The 16,104-nt window shown below is 41.4% G+C and overlaps 1 protein-coding gene across 1 annotated transcript; it reads left to right on the plus strand.

Annotated features, from left to right (window-relative positions):
* The first annotated feature begins 2,805 nt into the window (after positions 1-2,805).
* gsc (goosecoid) lies at positions 2,806-5,225 on the plus strand. The gene is made up of 3 exons (XM_069662495.1): positions 2,806-3,121; positions 3,868-4,127; positions 5,076-5,225. Exons 1-3 carry the CDS (start codon positions 2,806-2,808, stop codon positions 5,223-5,225), a joined length of 726 nt encoding a protein of 241 aa, XP_069518596.1.
* Positions 5,226-16,104: the final 10,879 nt, after the last annotated feature.

The raw sequence follows: 16,104 nt of genomic DNA on the forward strand, positions 1-16,104 counted from the left end.
CCTGGTGGAGCTGTGCAGAGTGTAGAGCTGTGCAGAGTGTAGAGCTGTGCAGAGTCAACACACAGAGAAAACAGATTTTTGGTCCTCATAGAAATAGACGTTTCTAAAAGTGCTTACAAACATCGGTGTGACCTGCGGATTGGATGGATACAAAATACTGATATATAATCTGCGAGAACAGAGCCTGAGGTTTGATGAAGTACCAGAGATGAAGTTGATCATGAGGAGAAAAAAACAGAATTTTCCATAAAGAAAAGAAGGATCAGGTTCTGCAGGTTCTTCAGGGTCTGCAGGGTCTAATTTCCTACCTCAGTGCTAACGCATGTGTGTCTCGTTTCCACATTTCATTATGTTATTTATAATCTGCGGGGGTTTATGGTGATTATTTCAGAATTACAAGAAGAAATTATTTGTTCTACTCCTTCACACTTATACTTGATGCTACTATTCACAGCCGGATATTTTCCCTAAATTGCTGTCAGAATATAATATAAATGTAAGCAAAGAGAAAGATATGAAAAGTACAAATCTGAAATGTAAAAGAATTAGAAGCACGTGTACATGTACACCGTGGAACAGCTCTGAAACGGATCTATGAATCATTTAGATAAGAAATTGAAAAGCGACGTCTCAAGGCTTCATGCATGATCAGCGCATGCGCACAAATTTGATTGATATATTATCATAAGATAAAAATCTTTATAAAGATCACAAGAAAAAAAAAAGTTCTTCTGTTTTATTTCCACAAAATGTTTTAAATTCATACAACACAAATAAACAGAGCGTCCATGTTCAGAAGCGTTTCACGGATTTTTGTTTTTTCCAAAATCCTTCAAATAATATTGACTTTTTTTCTCTCTTGTTTATTTCGCTCAGCAGAGTTACAGTCTGATGTTCATGCAACATTACTGTCTTTGATGCAGCATTTAAAAAGCCTGCTGAAGAAATATTCTTCACTTCCTGCGGAGAAACGAGCCTGCAAACTTGTTCTCTCGATATGATTGAAATCGGTTGTTTTACCGCATTAGTGGAGACAATACTCCTCAAACAGAGCTCTGATTCCGCGCCGTTCCGTGCTAATCATCTCCCTGATGTAAACGACACATTTTCCCATCACAAGCGTATCAGTCAGCCTGACATGAGCATGTGTTAAGACCCCATTGAGTTCTAAATGCAATCAGCGAGTCCCATTAAGATCTGAACTGGGAATCCACGTTCCTCCACAGCAGCCAGCGGCCCCCACACTCCACCCCCTCCCCCGGCACTCAGGCCATGTTGATTAGCGGTGTAAACACGCCATAAGTTCTCTTTTTCCAGGCTGAATGGAGGCGATAATGGGCCGTTATCTTATCCCGGTCAGGGGGGAAATGTTCGGACGATGTTGCCCCGCAGAGAGGGAGCTGCTGCCGGGGAGGAAATTCTGCTCCCCGCGGAGAGGAGAGCGGAGGGCGGATAATGAGATGAAGCGCAGATATAACGCTCAGTGGATCCTGTCTGACATGGAAATATGGTTAATATGCATTTAGTCATGAAGTGAGACAAACAAATAAAGGCCTTAATTACAGTTTGATTCCACATTTATTCACTTATTGTCCGCGGAAATAGACGGGCCAGAGAGTTGTTTTATTAACTGCTGCAAGGAATCATATCTGTGGCCGATTATAGTAATGCTCTAACAATAATAATGATAATAATGATAATAATAATAATAATAATAATAATAAAAATATGCAGACACACAAACCCTGAGAACAAAGCCAGGCCACCATTTCGTCCTTTAAATTTAATTTTTAAAATTCTACATTTCTCGCACTGACTTTGGTTTCGGCCCGTAAGTTTTACTTGCGGCTTAATTCTTCTCTAATCTCTGCGCGCTGTGTGAGCTGTATATTTAGGTCCATATCCACCTTCATCACGTCTATAAACAAGTCTTTTAAAAAACGGCATTATTATTTCATTCTTCACTTTGTTTGATTTAAAGCTACATTTATTCCCCTCTCTGTGTGTAAACGTACAGACAGAAAACCACAGTTAAACTCCTCGCGCGCACCTAGCTGGCCAATAATGCAGAATCTGAAAATTGATCAATTGAAAACAATTTTCTCAAATTGACTGTGAACCGCAGTTCTGAGCAGAGTTTCCCGCGCGCCGTGATTTACTGTTAAATAGTTAGAAATATAAACAGCGAAAACGTTTTCCTCTTTTCCTCCGTCTGCCGCTCTTTAAACGCTCTGACGCCGCACCGAGAACACCAAGAGAATTCACCGGTTGATAAATTCCTTATTTGTTGCTGGTTTTTAAGTGTGACTGTATAAAGTGAGAAGGCCGCGTCCTGCTGCTGTTAACTCTGATATACAGTAACTGTGTCCCACGCATCATGATGCCTTCACTGACAAGGAAATAATCGGATTACTCTGTGACCCAGCACCAGAGTTCCGTAAAGTCTGCAAACAGTGCGGATTATCTTAATTGAATTAATTCTCAATACACAGATCTGGAGTCGTTCACGCCGCGCGCGCTGCAGCAGCTGATCTCAGAGCAGCGCAGCTCCGCCGTGACGTCAGCAGGCTATAAAACCAGCCCTGCTCCCAACTGGTCCCATTAAAACACACAGTCCGCATCCACGAGACGAGCTCGCGGAGCCGCGCATGCAGAAAAGAAGCCTCCAGAGTCACCATGACGCAGTTTTAGGAGAACTCGGAGATCTTTCTGTCCGGGACGGTTTTTATTTCAGAGCGAGAAACTTTCACGACTTTAACGACTTTTCTTCTTCTCCGCCTTCTCGAGCCGCCGCGCACCGGTGTGATGCCCGCGGGGATGTTTAGCATAGACAGCATCCTGTCCGGCCGGCCGAGCTGCAAGGAGCCGCTGCTGCTGCACCGGAGCGGCCCGGTGGTGCTCTCCGCCGGCCTCACGGACTCTATCTACACCGACTACAACGGACTGTACTCGGCCACATGCGGGCCCTCTCCTCCCGGGATTCAGTCTGTGAACGGGACCAGGATTGGATATAACGGCTACTACTACGGACAACTGCACGTCCAGGGCCCCGGAGGAGGTCCGCCGTGCTGCGGCTCCGTGCCCGGCCTCAGCCCGCAGCAGTGCCCCTGCATCCCGGCAGGTATGACCGACAAACTCCCGTTGTCTTACTTAAATGTAGGCGTAGACTAAACGCTCTTTTAAAATTCAACACTGGATTTATCCACTTGTTGCATGTTTCAAATGTAGATCGTTTAATTAAAATTTGAAGTAACACTACCGGCAAAAAAATCGTTTTTGTTTTGGCAGAAATTGTGGTTTGTTTTGTTTTGCATTTGTTGCTTCCGGTCTAATGTTGACTCCAACTCTGACAACGGTTCATTTAAATGGTACATTTTGATTTAATTTTAACTTCTGAACTTCAAAATTCCTCGTGAAGACAAATACATGGAGCCTTTTTAAGGTTAAAAATTGTTGTTTTACGCACGGAGTTACAAACGGCACGTTTACGCACAGAAATCGATTCGAGAAATTGGAAAATGTTCAGATCTGATGACATATTTGTTTAGATGTTGTATTTCTTGGTCGTGTGATGACCCCAGTGCTGCAGCGGGTTTAGTGCTCAGGAGACATGTCATTTCAAATTCAAAGTTGTTGCATAAAGTTACTTAAATGTTATTTTTACGCACGAACTAAAATGTGCGTAAAGGGACATAACTTAGGTGAAGTGTGACATTTTACGCACCAGCGGTGATCTGCATGTAAACAACCTGATCCACAGTTTCCCATCAGTCACATAACTCATGAACTCTGTTTATATGTTTACACACGCTGTGACAGTCTGACTGTTCCGACTCATCCGTGCGTCTCTTCTTCTCCACCACGCAGGCTACGACAGCCCGGGCTCGGTGCTGCTCTCCCCGGTCCCGCACCAGATGATGTCCTACATGAACATGGGCAGTCTCTCTCGGACCGAGCTGCAGCTCCTCAACCAGCTGCACTGCCGCCGAAAGCGGAGGCACCGCACCATCTTCACCGACGAGCAGCTGGAGGCTCTGGAGGGCCTCTTCCAGGAGACCAAGTACCCGGACGTCGGCACGCGGGAGCAGCTGGCCCGCAAGGTCCACCTCCGGGAGGAGAAAGTCGAGGTCAGTGCAGCTTCCTACTGATTCTGATTATTCTTCTTCCTCTGCTGATTCGGATTCATTTTTATACCCAAACATTTTTTAAGGCTTTAGTTTAGTTTTTTTTGTAAAACAGATTTTACACTCCAGATTTTGCAAGACAAATATTTTATTCTAGGAATTTAATTTCTCCACATTTTTTCGATGCCTCAAGTGCATCTCAATTCAAGGAAAGGTCACATCTTTTAGTTCACTTTAAAATAAATTCACAGTCAGTAAGAGAATCAGGAATATGTGACGAATTATGATCTTATAAAAATATATTATTTTAAGAGTTCCGAAGAATTACAACGAGCTTTGTTCTTCTTCAATATCATTTTTAAATGTCAACCTTTTTCGACATGAATGAAAAAACACGGGTGTATTATTGCACATGAAAGAACATAATAATAATAATAATAATAATAAGTAACAAAATACAGAATATTTTACCGCGTGAATCACACAGTTAAAACTCATTTGATACCAGGCTTCTCGCAGATTTTAATATTTTGGAAAATAAAACTTGTAACTAATTAATCCTCATAAAGACAGAGAGGCCTCTGTGAAGCGCTGTGACGGAAATCAAGTTTGGGAAATTTAATTTAACCGAGAACGAAAAATGACGCACAACATTCCTCACAATGTTTGAACGTCAGAGTTAATAATTAAAGCCATTGATTAAAAAAAACTGTATGAAATGAATTTGTAGCGCGAAATACAACAAATATAAAACGTGTTTTGTGAATTACATAAACTGAAACCTGACAGAAAAATATTCAGACAATATGAGTGAAAGCTCACGTGACAAAAATGTTTATAAAACGAGGCGTGAAGAAGTCCGGACTCGAACACTGTCACACTGTGGTTCATTAAAGAAAACAATAACACGTCCCGGCCTCGATATTCAAACTGTGCTTTTCTATCACGTAGGTTTGGTTCAAAAACAGGCGCGCGAAGTGGAGGAGGCAGAAGCGCTCTTCATCAGAGGAATCAGAGAACTCTCAGAAATGGAACAAAGCGACCAAAACGTCCGCGGAGAAAACCGAGGAGAGTAAAAGCGACGTGGACTCGGACAGCTGATAAAAACAGGTCACGTGTCTGTACATAGAGTGGACTCGACGACATGCTGGTGGTGGTGTGATGAAAAAACCGTGTTGCCATGTTGCACAGTTGTACATATCTACATTTTATTATTGTTCTGTGTGAGCTATTTATATTTAATTTAAGTTGTGATGTGACGCAGGCCCGGGCCGAGGCGCCCGCGGGCCTGTCACGTGTCTGAATATATCGTGATGTTCTATGTGACATTTTTATGGATATTAAATGTTGTAATTCTGCTATTTTCCGTTGTAACATTGTTCATTATGTCGCTCAGCTGCAGCAGAGGGAACATGGTGTAAAACATGCAGAGGCTGCAAGAGCGCTGCAGCGTCACAGAGCTGTAAACCGGATGTTTATGTTACTTTATTTGGCAGAAATAAGAAAACCTACATAAAAGGAGAAATAATATACATTAAAATACAAATGAAACATCATCAGCACGGTGTGTGATTCTTTTCTTTGAGGTGTTCAGGCCCGCAGCAGGCCTCCCGGCTGTCTGACCCGCGTTAAACTTACAGGCGGAGAACATCACAGCTTATGTCATGCTTTTATCTCTGCCTGTCACACGCCAAAAGTTCACGCACCCGTGCGAGCATCACGTCGTTCAGGTAGTGCGTGTTTGACACGGAGCAGGCTAAATGCTAACTGCTGCAGAAACAGATGAGCAGGTATGAGTGTAGCTACGTCATGATATCTAAAAGACTCCGCAGCGTTGGTTCTGTGCTCATTTATACAAACAACACAACACATAGAAATCTCTAGAATCTTCTGGAAGCTGTTTTAGTGTCATGATGACAAACACGCGTTCTGTCAGAGCTGTGAGGAAACACAGCTGCTAAATAAACGGGAATATCTTTTGGTCCTGTAGCCCTAAATATCAAAACGCATGTGGCTAATCGATTATTAATCGATAGTTTTAATGACCTTTTTAAAGATAAGAGTCCTCTACCAGGAGAATGAATATAATAATACACGTTTCTTTGGGTTCTTTTATGCAGGAGGAAATTAAACATTTCGGATATGAGCTTTGGGAAACATTAATCAACACTTTGAAGCATTTTATGGACCGAACAAAAACTGATCGATTAATCAAGTAAATGTTCGACGGAAAAACCGGTAATGATAAAAATAGTTGCAGCCCTTTAGAAGACGAAACGGTTGTGTTGCTTTTTTTTTAAAGCAGTTTTCATGCGTCATAAAAACACTTTAATGCACCCTGCTCTCTCTTTATGAGGTGCACGTGGACCTCATAATGATCCTGCTTTATGATGCTGTAACGTTCACTGTCAGGGAGGTGTGAACTGCGTTGGAGGTCAAAGTGATGCTCTGGACTTCATTAGTGTGAGTGCTGTTTCAGCTTTAATATTCTGCCTGCGCTGAAAGACAAGAAAACAATAACAGTCAGGATAATTCAGTCAACATTACTTTTAATGTGACTTCAATAAGAACTGGAATTTAAATCATAATTTACGTCAACACAAAGTGAACATTACAAACATGTCAGAGCTGCTGGACTGAATTACAACAGACTGCGAAGGTGTGCCTGAGAAAGTGTCCAATGTTTCTCAGCACCTGGTCAGTTGTGAAGGTGGGTTAATGTTAGATTCCCCACCGTGAATAACCCAGCATTATATAAGATTTATAATTTTTAAAAGACGTTATATTTTTTTACATTCTAACTAAAAGAAAAAAACAGGCGTGCATCAGAGGAGAGTAACACAGCTGCTGGCTGCTTCCTTTATTGTTGTTGTTTCAGTGGTTTTTGTGCATCTGCCAGCAGTGACATTACCATCACTATGTTTGGGTATTTAAAAGTTTTATTTATGGACATAAATGTTTAACGAAGTAGAAGAAATGATTTATTTCTCGTTGGCAGAAAAACTGTGAAAACTTTGAAACAGAATCTTCATGGTGAGAAAAAACATGAGCAGGAAATAACAAATAAACATAAAATAAGACGAATTATAATACAGACCATCAAGATGATGATATTTAATAATAAGAATAACATTAAAGATAAAGATTCTCGTCTTGTGTCGATGTTTCCTGCTGGTTGAGTCTCGTGTTTTGTTCGCAGTGTTTCTTAAGTTCCTTCTCCGGCCCTGCAGATGATGATTACTCCCATTAGATTAATGAATTAACACACAGTCAAATAAATTCCGTTTAAAAGCTGAAGTCGACAAACGGCTTGTTTAGTCTGAAAATGAGCCTAAACACGTCGAGCAGAGAGGCTGGTCTGCTTTCATGACCTAATTAAAGGGAAATTAAACTCTTTGTCATCCATGAATTCTTTGTGGATGGACTAAATTATTGTATTGTATTGTATTGTATTAAAGTATTTGTATTTGTATTGTATTTTAATAACTGTACAGTACTTTGGTCGACTGAGGTTGTTTTTAAGGTGCTTTATAAATAAAGCTTGACTTGACTTGACTAAAGACTGTTCACACTGTCAGAGCGGCTCATGTGCTCTGTAAGTGACCTGAGAATCTCAGCGTTCACAAACTCACTCAGGGAAGATGACGCTCTCTCTGAGCTGGTGCTGCTCCGGCTGAAATGTCAAACGACACACATTCACCTTTCAGCCTTTCGTAGCCTCTCACTGCGTCAGAATCATGTTATAATACTGTTTAACAGAACTAAAGACAACATGCAGTTTACAGCAGCTCTTGTTGTAGTGTTTAAAAGTATTAAATGACATCAATCAGAGAATCATTGATTCCTGCTGTCTTCCTGCTGAAGCCCTCGGCCTGATAAAACCTCCGTCAGGTTTAAAAGCAGTGAAGCTGCAGACGTTACACAGACACTCAGATTTTTCACATTTGAATATTTCCTGCAGAGTTTGTGTTTTGTCAGCTGAGTAGCTGCAGACGGAGGATCAGTGAAGCCGCAGTGTTCAGACTCTTTAAGGCTCATGTTTAGTTTTTGTTCTCATCAAAGCTTCCATTTTCTGCTGTAAAGAACAGCAGATGTGTTTGGATCATTGGAGCTATAAGAGGTTAAATTAAGATTTATACTCGACAAAATGAGGCAGAGAAATGACTAAATGAAACTGTGTAGTGACGGAGCAGCCGCAGAAGAAGAGCCGAGGCTCGAACGCTCGATCCGGCAGATGTTGACAAAGTGAGACGCTTCAGTTTTGTTCTTAGTGATCAGATATTTCCTCAAGTTTGCTTATTTGACACATAACTGCATCTGTCTGACTCTTTCCAACCTGAATATTTACACACGTTTCACCTTCCCCGTTTCTTCTACCTCCTCGGTCGTGAAGGTGAAAAACATCTCAAAGAGTGTTCCTGTCTGTTAACAGCTGGAGGCTTGTATCAGTTTTGCATCTGTATGTTTTATTTGTTTTAAAGCTGATTAGGCTTCGAGTATATATCCCACATGAGCCGATATGTTGCTCTTTTATGCTTCTCAGGTTATAACGTGATACTTGACAATGGAATACTTTAATTTTGAAGCATTTTCACCAGAAAGATCGACGCTTGAGGGCCTGTTTTTCTGCAGCTTTCGACCACATCTCATGAAGAAGATGGAGACAGGCTTTAGTGAACAGATTACGAGCATTGGGCGTCGGGGGGCAAAGACGCCCCTATGTAGCAGCTTTGTTATAAGTCACGACTCATCAATAAATCATTAACTGTTTTATAGATTAGTTATAAGTAAAGACAAACTAATGAGTCTGCCGTAAACAGATGTTTGTCCAGAGGTCCTGCAGCTCGTCTCCAGAGCTTGTGAGAGGTCAAAGTTTGTGAGAGGTCAAAGTGTGTGAGAGGTCAAAGTGTCGCTTTGAGTCTTTTTCTGCTGAAACACAAACTAAAGAGATAACATGACGAAGCAGGCGTCCTGTCGGAGGAGGAGGAGGAGGAGGAGGAGGAGGAGGAGGAGGAGGACATGCAGCACCTGTAAGCCTTTTCACATCCTGGCAACATGAAAATAGTTCTTCTTAAAGTCTTTAAACATCTATAACATTAGTCACAGCTGGTGCCTCATCAGGAAGTGATCGGTGTTTGCATGTGTGGAATTAAAGCAGGAAAGATAGTGATAAGTCTTTGAGTTTATTTTAGTGAGCAGGGTTGTACATTACAAAATGTTATTTACAGTAACATGAGGTCATGTTGTGTTATTTTGAGTGAACTGCTAATTTTACAAACAGACATTCATGTTTTCATCTGCTGCCTCTTCACGTCTGCGCAGAGCTGATGTGCACTGAGAATGTACGGAGGCCCAGAGCGGCCCAAACGCCTTTATGAGGTAAATATCGCGTTCATGTGACAAACCAAAGTTTTCTCTGCTGAACAAGATTTTTTTCAAATATCACAATTTGTATAACAACGAAGAAGTGGAAAATAAGAGTCATGTGACGAAACGTGATGATGTGATTCATAAAGATGTGTGATTAAAATACTAGATAGATATTAGATACTGACGTTTTCAGCTGAAATCAGCTGCTGCGGTTTGAAAGACGTCGTCTCTGCTGCTGGACGGGCGCTTCTGATCGCTGCTGAACTTCATCAGAAAACATGTTTTTATTGTTTTAATATCTCCAGTTAAAAAAGATCTTTTTCTTCTGATAACAAATAATTAAATTCCAAAGGATGGACTGTTGATCAAAAGGAAGATAGTGGATCAATGATATATTATATTTGTTTAAATGATTCTGCACCGCTGAAGACAAACTGCAGCGGTCAGGGTTTCGCAGGAGGCTCGAACATGATACTGATTTAAATACCATCATTAGTTTAAATGATGCTAACAATGTTTATCTTCATAAAGAAATGAGAATGTTTATGGAGGAGGCGGCCAGGTGAGTGCAGTTAGCAGCTAACCATCACTTTGATTTTAAAGTAAAAAGGCCTTTAATTAGTAAATCATCAGACAGACAAAAAGAGAGAGGCTGCAGGTAATGGAGAGAGAGACAACACCATTACATTGGTATTTTTCACTTTACAATTTTAATATAAACCTGGAAAGCAAATGAAAGATTTTCAGGTGCACGTTTATTTGTTATTTATTTTCTACATACGTTCCTTCAGTGTTCAATGAGCTGCCAGAGTGCGTTAAATAGCATCAGAGTAGAGCTCCCCATGTCCTCCGTGCTGTCCGTCTGTACACACGGGAATATGCAGGAACGTTTACACGCCTCAAAGCAGAAACTGAGGATGCAAACTGACGGGAGCGCGGGGGGATGTGGCTCCTCTTAATCCTCACGGTAAACAATATTTATGACATTTTGTGGGCTCTTTTTTTGCCGTGTATTTTAACTTCTGTGCGTATAAATATCGATGTATCTAATATCTGTCTATAATTCATGTATGCAACATGTGTTGTGCTGTGGCCGTGCCTTGTGCTGTTGTTTTGTTAATGTAAGTTGTGTTTGTGCTCCATGAATGGATGAAGGAATGATTCATGAACGATGGTGATGGCATCTTAAGAAAGATATGTGCATGAATGCTGTCACCGTTAAAGTGTGGAGACACAATCAAATAAAACATTTGCTTCAATATTTAATCCAAAATCTGCAAGTAAGATTTTTTAAATCTGTTTGATGACTACGAAACAAAGAAGAGAAGAACGGCTCTTTGAGAGGGACGAAGATTCAGTTTGTTTTATCTGAGGAGAGAGAGAGCGCTCTGACGAGCTTCAGCGGCAGGAGCCACATGTGCAACTATAACAAAGAAAGGAGACCGGAGAGGCACACTAAGTCCACATGGTGTGTGTGTGTGTGTGTGTGTGTGTGTGTGTGTGTGTGTGTGTGTGTGCGTGTGTGTGTGTGTGTGCACACCGAGGAGTCATACAGGGCATATCACAGTGGGTCTAAAGCGTCAGCTAAATGCTAACACTCTGCATCTCTTAACCGGATCAGGATCATAACAGTGTTTGTGTCACACGCTGAAGTAAACTTGGACATTTTACTTAAAATGTGTGTAACATCTGCAGGCAGAGAAAGCTCTCACATAAAACATGATGTTTATTCTCTGCTCATGTTCACATTTGTTCATGGTTTGGTTTACAAGCTTCAGATTAAGGAGAAATGATTGTCTGGTCAGATATTAAAGCCAGCTATGATTTAAAGCGCGACACAGAACTTATTTACTCTTTCAGTAATCAAACCAAAACCACGAGCGCTCCGTCTCTGGAACCAGGAGTTTGTTGTCTCTGAATCATAACGACACCCGGGACGTCGTGCGGTCTGCGCGCACAGCGTCCACCGTCACCTCCGCCCGGTGATACATGAACTTAAATCCTGAGTGGAAAAACACGCGGCCACTTTATAATCACATTCTGCTGAATGTATACTGAGGAGGACTGGCGCACAGGATCGATGAAATCATACCTCTAATTTGTTTCCAACAAAAATGAGTCACTTAAATTTAATTATGAATTTAATCACAGCATGAGCATAAAGATGGCCGACGTGGAGACGCCACGTCACTGCTCAGACACACACCAAGGACTGTTTTTATAGCACTTAAAGGAATCACAGCGACGTCTGCAAGAACTCACCTCAAGGCTTCTTCAGGATCCTCCTTATTTAAAGTAAATCACAAATTTATCTCTAAATTGACATTAATGTTACTTGTGCACACTGAGGCCTCGGCCCATGAGAACAGGATGTTTTTAAAAAGGACACTTTGCATACGTCTTAGTTTTTGTACAAACTGTTTCAAAATGATACTTTTTGTGTATTCGCTTGGACGTGCATAAAGGAGTGTTTCAGAGACAGTGACTTCATTACATAAATTGGAGCATGCCCATTGTTGCCTTGATAAATGAGGGCCTGAAACGACGACAGATCGATGGACTCGTTATTGATCCCGAGGGAAATTCAGGTACGAGTCTGTTACATTTGGTTAGCAGCTTCTCAAACATGGTTTCTGTCATTATAGTTAGTTCTTATCACGCTGATTTATGTCCAAGTGTTCATTCACAAGTTTACTTTTAATTAGTTATTTGATGCTATAAAAAGGGGGTGTGGCCTCATGATTGACAGCTCTGTTGACAAATGGGGCTCCTGCAGCGTTCTGTTCCCGAGTAGCAGAGTAGAGGAGGAACGGCGAGAGGAGACGTAACTAACACTAACACTACAGTCACTGAACTTTCCATCAGCGTGAATATCTGCTTCAGACCGACACAAGAAGCTGTTCTGATGTTAAACACACCGACATGACGGATCTTTGCAGTTTTTTTTCTGGTAAGTTTCCAGCTACGGCGGCTTCACCCGGCTTTAACTTTTGTACAATGAGAGCAGATGGAGACGCGACGTCCATCTTGATATACAGTTATTGATTTGACATAGAATTTGTCAATGTATACTGTATAACGTTTTGGGATCCTATGACTGAAGTTTAACTTGAGGCTGGAGTTTGTGGTTTTGTTCCTAAAATATGCACAAAATCTGCCGTAAAACTCTGTGTACAAAACTTACGTTTAAACATTTTTTCCATCTCAGAAGTGGGCCACGTCCTTTAAACCGGTGCGACCAATATACTCATATAAAATGCAGAGAGAGGTTTCTTATTGTGTTACGGTATTTTACCCAGACGATGGCGCTGTGATCTAGTTAAAGCTTCATCACGGACATGAGCTGTCATGGTCGCCATGCAGCCGCCTCCTCACAGAAATCGACGTTACCGTTGGCTGAGCTCAACGACCGCACCGGGAGCTAGCAGGGTTACAAACTCGACGTGGTGAGAACAGACGGTCGGCTGTAATTTGTGTTTTAAATGAAAATAAATTGAAATAATGCATACATGTTTTTATTAATACAAAGTTATAAGAAACCTTTTTACCCTCTGAGAGACGCCCCAAAACAGACTGCGTCTTATGATCCGCTGAGACTTTAATTATTAAACCACAAAGTAACGTTGCTTTTATTTGTTTTATTTTACTTTGACAAAAGTGAAGAATCATGCCAATACATTTTCTATTTGGTTGATATTTCTTAACTTTAAAGGAAGCGATGTGTCTGTTTGCTGCATCATGCATCAACACAAACGGTAAGCTCACACATTTAGACTCTAAGCACTGATAAAACTAATACAATCTGTTTTAAATAAAACTATCAAAGTGTGGATTTTATCACCATTATCAATAAAATATACCACGATGGAATTCAAATGCAGATGTGGTGCGTCTCCTTTCCCGCCGCCATTTTGAATTTATCATCCAATTTATTGAAAAACAACAAAGAGATTAAAATATATATAATTGTAATAATCAGGTAGAATGAAAGTGAACACGGCAGGTCCAGTCTCTGGTGGTCAGGACAGGGTACTGCAACCTAAATGGTTTAAAATGGCCTCCTTACATGCCATGGTAGTCGCAGAGCATGCAGGTTTACTTTAGAGACATATTTAATCTAATCATCCCTAAAAGACGCTTTAAAGCACTAAAATCACATTATTTGGTGGTAGCACGCACGTCTCCCGCCTCAGTCTGGGCTAAACTCTGCTGGTGTGAGAAACGGCCCCGGAGAGAAGAAAATATGGAACGTGGAAAACACAACTTCCACTCTTTATCTCTGTAAACACTGCAGCAGGATCGGCCACATTCTGAGCTGTGTTTGGTTACAGAGAGATGATAAATACTTTCACATATTTGCATCTGTGATTTGCTCCATGCAGGACACGTTTACATTCACGGTGAACCCAGATATTGATCGTTCCATCGATCTGTCTCCGTGTGTTAAACAATCTCAAACAGGCTTTAACGAGGGGAAAATTATCGCCTCGCCTGCTCCAGCTCTGCTCGGATCAGGAGCAGAGCGAGGCAGCAGCAGCTTCTCAGGTGACTTTTGAAAAACAGATTAGAGCCGGGGCCAGATCGGCTCTCTGCGATTTGGCACCAGCACAAATCCATGAAAACACACCATCCCTATTAATTCCTTGTATGTACGCCGGTGATTTATTAAGTGCTTTAGTGCACAGAACCAGAGATCCACAAAGCCCACAGCCAGGACCATTAATCTGTTTTTCAGCAGCAGTAATTTTCTGTTTCACAAATTTAATACAACTGGTTTTTTCTCTGAACCATTATTTCTTTGACCTTTTTATGCACAGCTCCAAGCACTTGGAAAAACAAAGGTGGAGTCCAAGAAAAATTAGGTATTGAGTTAACGTTCAGAGCGGATAAATCTTCGGAGCTGTTGCAGAAAGTTGTTTTTCATTGGTCGTCTTTTCTGCGCGACGTTCAGAGGGCGAGCTGCTCTTACGTAAGCTGGCTGATGATGCAGACCCCTGATTTATTTACTCTTCCACAAAATACCTCCACATCTGACCGTATCAGAGCCCCTGTGTGTGTGTGTGTGTGTGTGTGCGTGTGTGTGTGTGTGCGCGCGTGTGTGAGGTGGGCGGGTGGATGTCTCTGAATGATGCTGTTAGTGTTTGGGGGTCTGGAGAGTTTTAGCAGTCGAGGATTTGGCGGCTGGACTGACAGCTCTTGGGTGGATTCCCGGCTCTAAAGATAGACAGGGGTGTTGGCCGCTCTGTGGTCCACATCCAGAAACATTTCAGAAAATGGCCTCCCTCATCACGGCCCGCTCAGCCAGTCATAAACCAAAGTTAAGACAAATAACGCATATTTTTACAGAATGTAAACTTCCTGCTATATTATTACCATATTTCAGTGGGATGACGTGCGGTTTGGAGTTTGTTTTTCTTTCTGTCCACGACTATCTTTTGGCCTCTGGATGTTTCCAGGGAGCCGAGCCTTGAGGCCGCATTAAGGCTGCGTGGATGCACCGATACGCATAAAAGCATGTTCAGATTCTGCTGCAGAGAACCACCGCAGACATTTAGATGCCAACATGTGGCTGCAGAATACGGAGCTGCCTGTTAACTGCCTCACCACCACACAATCATTCCCATACAGATTCATTGGATTAAAAGTGCTCTTTGATTTATGTGACCATTCGGCATTAGACTTGACAACTTCATCTTCAACTTTATTTTAACTTTACCCTCATTTTGAACTTTGATCATCTTGAAATCTTTTATTCAGTAAAACAGGCCGCCATGTCTAATGGAAAGAAAAAATGTTTTTGATTTGTTTCAGAGGTTCGCTTCAACTGGCAGCAGAATCAGGCTGTAACGGCTGCAACATAATCCTTGATGGGTCAAAGGTCGTCCACTAAAAGTTCTTGTTGTTTCCACTGACAGGCTCAGATTGTTCTTCTAAGTGTGTGACAACATGACAGAAAGGATCCCTACGGAGAGAGAGACCTTTTTGTTACAGAGGAAGATGATTGTTTTAACCACAGGCAGACGTTACATCGCTCTCTGCAAACACACCAGACTCCATTCATAAAAACAGTCATTTTACAGACAGGAGGTGCTGGTCTACCTCCGCCTGGATAGGTTTAGTTTGTTTGCATTATTGTGTGACTTTTGTATGTTAAATTGTTAGTTCTGATCCCACACAATATCTGTGCAACACAATAACACACAAAAACTAACAAATCAAGTTAGCAGTAGACCAACAACAACATGTTCTTTTAATGTAAAATTACCTTTTTTGTCAATGGAGTTTGGTGTCTTTTAAAAGAGCGATGTAATGTCTGTTTCTGGTTTAAAAAAACCATCTTCCTTTTTACAGAAAGCATCCCTACAGAGATAGACCCTTTTGTTACAGAGGAAAATTATTTTTTTAACCAGAAACAGGCGTTACATTGCTCTCTGCAAACACACCAGACTCCATTGATTAAAACAGTGATTTTACCTTGCTGAACGTGGGAGTTGCTTCTCTACCCCTGCCTTGATTGATCGGTTTCTTTGTGTTATTAAACTAATCGATGAACACAGCAGTAGCCAAGCAGCTTCTGTGTTGTGCAAGGTTAAATTACTGCTTTTCTCAA

This window comes from Semicossyphus pulcher, unplaced genomic scaffold (assembly GCF_022749685.1).
Source record: "Semicossyphus pulcher isolate SPU_LCO1_2020_fin unplaced genomic scaffold, fSemPul1.0.p SCAF_14, whole genome shotgun sequence".
NCBI classification, from domain to species: Eukaryota; Metazoa; Chordata; class Actinopteri; order Labriformes; family Labridae; genus Semicossyphus; species Semicossyphus pulcher.

Excerpts from the sequence above, each read along its gene's own strand:
- gsc (XM_069662495.1), top strand. The coding sequence starts at position 2,806 with ATGCCCGCGGGGATGTTTAGCATAGACAGCATCCTGTCCGGCCGGCCG. Across the intron at positions 3,122-3,867 it reads GTGCCCCTGCATCCCGGCAG|GCTACGACAGCCCGGGCTCG; the intron begins GTATGACCGACA and ends TCCACCACGCAG. Across the intron at positions 4,128-5,075 it reads TCCGGGAGGAGAAAGTCGAG|GTTTGGTTCAAAAACAGGCG; the intron begins GTCAGTGCAGCT and ends TCTATCACGTAG.